Source organism: Bactrocera latifrons, unplaced genomic scaffold (assembly GCF_001853355.1).
Source record: "Bactrocera latifrons isolate USDA-ARS-PBARC rearing strain unplaced genomic scaffold, ASM185335v1 scaffold_58, whole genome shotgun sequence".
NCBI classification, from domain to species: domain Eukaryota; kingdom Metazoa; phylum Arthropoda; class Insecta; order Diptera; family Tephritidae; genus Bactrocera; species Bactrocera latifrons.
The window spans coordinates 1520610-1526356 of NW_017537245.1; the positions used below are offsets into that span (position 1 = coordinate 1520610).

A 5747-nucleotide genomic window follows, 5' to 3' on the forward strand; every position below is an offset into this window, starting at 1 on the left:
CAATTGACTGCAAAGACGCAGCTGGTAATCAATGAGTATTTTGGTGGACGTCCAGTAATCGATAATACGACCGCGCAGGGTTTTCTTGACGTGAGTGTTTGAGCTTGTCTGTTATTAAGAAGTGATTTGAAAAAGTATTTGTATTTTTGGTACAGTGCATCAGCGATCGCGGTTTTCATCATCCCTACTACAATGCCATCCGTGCTTATGTGCGTACAGTCGATGTGAAAAAGTATCCGGTCTATTTGTATAAGCTCAGTTACAAAGGTCATCATAGCTTTACGAGCATTTATACGGGTGGCATGCTTATTGGTGAATTTGGTGCCGTACATTGTGATGATCTAATTTACACCTTCCGTGCGCCTGTGATATTTGCCGATTTCAATCGGAGCTCGGCAGATGCATYTCTAGCCACGTATTTTACCCGAAATCTCGTTCACTTTGCCAAATGTGGGTGAGTTTTACTGTGAAAATAATGAAGGCACTTTCAAGTAGTGTAAGTAGATCTTGATTTTGGAGTCGCATATAATCTTTTAACGTAACTTGAAAAAATGATTGAGCTCAAAACTAAAATGGCTTTATATCGAATAATTTTACCTTAGTTGCATTGCATTTTCACAACTGTTGGTGACTCTTATATTTTTTGATAGAAATTGAACGATATGAGCTTGAATGCTGTTTTGGGGGTTCTGGGTTTAGGGAGTTCCTTCATTGATTTCTTTCAAAGCATATTTCTCTAAGAGTATATTATTGTTTTTGTATATACCTATGAATTATCTCTTCTACTTCCAGCAAACCGTTGAACGTAGACGCCTTAAAACCTTGCACGGCCGCTACATTTGACCAGAAATCGGATGGGATTTGTGATTATCAAGAATTTTCGAATTCTGGCAATGATTCTTTCAGAACTTCCACCAACAACAAGTTTAACGTGAAGCGTGTGAAACTATGGAATGCGATTCTCGAAATAGATGATTACTTGAAATTATACTGAGGTTAATTAGAGCAGTTATTTATAGAGTTTACTAATGTAGTATCTTGAAAGAGTGGGCACAAAACTCACACAAGCTGAGATTTTAGTATTAGCATTTAGATTTTTTTATTACATTTTTATATATTTATATAGATTTGAATGTCATAGTAGATTTTATAAAATAATATTAATTATTCTAACTTAATTATATAGCATTTAGTTTAAGATTATATATATTTGTTATACATATAWATTCATATGGGTGTTTTTCAGTTCTGAAGAATTGTTTGTATAATTAGTTCTTCCATGGGTTTTTACGTATTATAATTTGATAATTAAGTACTCTATAACTACTGATATGTTTTATTGTTATAAAGAGTGTCTAATAAAAAAATTGCAAAACAAAGCTGCCAAAGTTCAAACAGTTAAAAATATTGTTATTTTTATTATTACAAAAAACCTGCGAAAAATAATATTTTGTAAGGTTCCAAGTGATTCTACGACAGTAAAGAAGAAGAAGAATTTTATCTAATTTGACCCAGGCTGAGCAATTTTTTTTGTTCGTGTGAAGTTTGATTTTCATACATAAGTCACTAGGTGTGTGGCAGCTCTTTGCTTAAAAGACGAACAGTTTTTTAACATGAAAAAATGTAATAACAAGTTTGCTTGAACTTTTGTAATTCCAATGGAATCACTGCTCAGAAATCGTTGAAAATATTGCAGAAGTGTTTCGGTGAGTTTACTTTATCACGAACACAAGCATTTGAGGGGSGCAAAGTGTTCAGCGAAAGTCGTGAAGTCATCGAAAACTTGCCTAATCCACCTTTGTTAAWTACGATACTATTTATCTARGAGSTTGAAGAAATAGTGCTTGAAAATCRTTGTTTAGACATCCAAGAAATAACGATAATCTCAACGTTTCTCAAGGATCGACTCTCACATTTTGGCTAATGTTTTGGGYACTCTATACATATACTCAAATGGTAGACTTACAAAAATAACTACATAACTTTTGCWAAAACGACGTCAAGTAGAATTCGCAAAAGAAATCTTTGACAACTAGGACCCTATATCTATCAAACATGTGGGTTTATGAATACAAGTATTACGAAACGGAAACGAAAACTCTCTGAAGGCACTGAAAGCCATTTCCGMCGAGGTTTATTAGAAATATGGAAWATTTAACCAACKTTTAGGCTAAGATTTGCATTAAAATACGTGAAAATGAAGTTCTTCTCTGTTCGGACCAAATTTCATTAGGTGGTATACAAKCATATAATTTAGCTCCTCTTCACATAGCTCTACGAGAGCATTACAACCGAATTCTAACGGTAAAAAGCCACTGCATATAAAATATAATATAATATAAAAAAAATCCTGTAACAGTTTCTGTAAGGTTTTTGGGTTCTCATAAAATTTTTGAGTKATTCAACTCTATTGCTTCGTTATTAATAGATACATGGACAGATCGTGGTGCTTCGTCTTTAGTATTAAACCACAATCATGGTTGTATCTTAATATCGAGAGCGTCCATTGTCTGATTTAATTTCATCTATATAACCCATCATTCCTTGCCCTATTTAACGTACAATCGATCAGTTTTTTTAAATCTAAGAGGTATCTCTCTGATAATGCAACCAATAGCCGACTGAATAGGACAGTTAAATATTAATTTATTGGTTAAGATATTGATATCATTGGCCTCAACGTCCGCGCTGTAAGTTTTGATTTCTCCAGACTGGATCAGCAAGTGAAGGAAATGAGTCTGATAGTGAAATATCTCCTGTCATCAAAACACATTCTTGGCTCTCACGTCACTGTTGACTGTCATAACTTTGAAGTCGTAGATAATTTCGTGTATTTTGGAACCAGTATTAACACCAACAACAATGGCAGCCTCGAAATCCAACGCAGAATAACTCTTGCCAACGAACGAATAACGAGACAGCGTCAAACAATGCATGTCGTCCSAATGGATTAAAACGCTCCAGCTTTGAAAATATTAGATGTAGTACCCGCCGGGGGAAGAAKAGAAAGAGGAAGATCTCCACTCYGAAATCAGGTGGAGAAGGATCTGGCTATACTTGGTGTCTCCAATTGGCGATAACTCGGTTATAACCAAATAAACGGTGTCTAAAGTAAAAGAAAAAGAAACCAGTGTGGATACTGCAACTAACCTTTTCTTGCTTATCGTTTCATTATCAATTTGGTTGTGTATTTGAAAGTATTCACGTTCTCATTTAAAATAATTTAAAGAAAAAAATTACAAACTTTTTTATTTAAATTAACTTTGTTTCATTCATACGCAAATCAATTTGTTATACATTTTAGAGATAAAATTAGCAGGTGATTAATATTCCATTTCATTACTGAAATTTAAAGAACTCTTAAAATTTATCAGCCTTTAATAAGAAGGTTATATAAAAAGGTTCATTCAATATCCATTTCATCCACGCGACTACGTACGCGATTTTTCTTTTTCGACTTCTTCGTGGGCGACACTGGTGGAACCAGAAAAGTTTCTAGAAACTCAATGGTACTCAGGATCGTGTCACGGCTTACATTGCCAATGTGATCGCGATCGAAGTAAACAATCGGTTCGTTCGAGTTAGCGCAAGTGCAAGGTGTGGAGCGTAGTGGATCAAGCTGCTCAACATCGCTGGGGCTTGTAGTTGCTGAGAAAGAAATTAAATGTGTTGACAAAAACCAATAATGATTTTAGTTTTGTATATTAAATGTAATTAAGTTATAGAATAAATAATTTTATTAATTTAAAGTTTTTTTTAATAATTATTAATAATTTCTGAAAAAAAGAACTATTTTTCATGCATAACTATACTTTTTCAACAAAACATTTAATACCTACCGAAAAGTGGTCTGAAACACTGCTTTATCTGTATCCACTTTTGGCAAAACTGCTTTATRGCGCTATCGTTTTGTTTGAAAAATGTCCTGGCCGTTGCATCGACACGTCCTTGCATGAAGGTCGGTATAAAGGGCCATTTGCCTTTGGCGGCAAAGAAGCAAACTATATCTGTGATGACACCGCATTATCAATAATTTAAATATGAAAATGTTTTTAAATATTTACATGGAATATTGAAGAGATGGAAGAAGCCGCGCCGYTGTTCTAGTCCAGATTTCGCTAGTATGCCTCGCTCTTYTGCCTCTAAGCTCGGYCCGAATAAGCGGCCTTCCTTTTGAAGCGMTTCATCGGCGCTATCGGCCAGACTAAATGGTATCTCCTCGATGCGTACGCTGCGCAGATAAGCCTGACTAAGCGCCAGTTGGTGGAAAATCCAAAGGAGGCAGGTGGGCAGTACGCACCAGACAATTTGTTGCCTTAGCGATTTCATTTTTAAATTATTACTTTATAGTATTTGAATCTACCTAAATTTCCTTTCAATTTCGTTTGTCAAGCGTGACTTCTGTTCGCTTTCAGCGAATTATAAAATTCAACTGAATGTAGTTTTTCGCGAAAGTCCTGTATTGCCCTGCTATATCCTGTAGGTATCTATTGCATGTTGTTCACTTTAATTGCGAATGTACTTTGCAAATAACTATGGAAAATGCATGCTTTGCATGTTAGTGAATCATTGTTATTAATTTCCCTGTATGCTTGTGTTTATGTGTATGAGCAGCGCGTTACATAAAACTGGTTTGTGCGCATATAGTTTGCTGGAAAAATATGAATAAGTTAATGGGACTAAAGAGCAATGAACCGGACGCGGAAATCAGTGTTAGGTGTCATGAATAAACTAGTTTCTTCTTTTTATTTGGCTTATGCAACCAGCCACATTCCACATGTGTAAACGATTAAAAGTTAATCATACGCCCTGTAATACCTGCTGCAGTACTTTTATACTTTAGAAGCATGTGAAAATTATGCGCACCACGTTTCATTTTATTCTTGAGGGTGTACAAATAAACTGCRAAAACCTCTGAAATACCTTGTAATATCAAAAATATATATTTCTATACTGATTTCTTAACTCTTAGTTATATGCGCTGCCGGTTCTTATAACAATCCTCCAAGTATTGAGCCTCCACCAGAGGGCTGGTAGATATTATGAGATAATTTTGTTACAGAATAATCTTGGATAATCATTATGTTGACGAAAGTTGATAGAATTACAGAAAAAGTTCATTCATTCCAGCAATTGTCGAAAATATCGAAAAATATTAACAATAAATAATGAGATTCACTAATTCGCTAATAAGCACTCCCTCGTCGGATTATACTGATGAGCACTATCCGTTGAACGCTCTCGAGTTTCTTTGTAAGTGAGGTCTCTTAACACATAAATAAACCGTGGAACATAATGGGATTGACTATGGTATATGTAGTAGAGCCAGAGTACCACTTTCGGTGACAGATTCCACCTTTTACCAATGACTCGTATACAACAGTATAATGCAATTGATGCCTTTTTTGCTCTTTCTTCGATATACGGCATTCGTGAAAGCTTCCTATTAAGGATGAGCCGTAGATATTTCACTGTATCCGTTGGTTGCAGAAGGATGTTTCGCAATTGCGGCAGGGATGCCACCGGAATATTGTATTTTCTAGTTAATAAAACCATCTCGATTTTATTAGAGTTCATGGCGAGACCACTTATAAATGCTCAATGTGCCAACTCGTACATGGTAGGATCTTTCCTTTGACCATAAGTGCTACATCGTCTGCATAGGCAATCATCCGGCAGCCACGATTTTCAAGGTTTTTAAGCAAGTCGTTAACGACCAGGATATATAGAAGAGCGTTATGCTGAGC

General features: G+C 35.4%; 2 protein-coding genes across 2 annotated transcripts in view; one reads left to right on the forward strand and one right to left on the reverse strand.

Moving 5' to 3' along the window:
• Window positions 1–1165, forward strand: part of LOC108974710 (venom carboxylesterase-6-like) — a gene marked incomplete in the record, with an annotated part of 10745 nt that extends 9580 nt beyond the window's left edge. Inside the window, 3 exon segments of the mRNA XM_018942720.1 lie at window positions 1–90; window positions 156–454; window positions 793–1165. Coding sequence (XP_018798265.1) covers window positions 1–90; window positions 156–454; window positions 793–994 — 591 coding nt within the window.
• A 2237-nt stretch (window positions 1166–3402) lies between these two features.
• Window positions 3403–4329, reverse strand: LOC108974712. The gene is made up of 3 exons (XM_018942726.1): window positions 4065–4329; window positions 3840–4007; window positions 3403–3648 (listed from the first exon to the last, which is right to left on the reverse strand). The coding sequence occupies exons 1-3, from the start codon at window positions 4327–4329 to the stop codon at window positions 3404–3406; spliced, it is 678 nt and encodes a 225-aa protein (XP_018798271.1). The 3' UTR covers window position 3403.
• Window positions 4330–5747: the final 1418 nt, after the last annotated feature.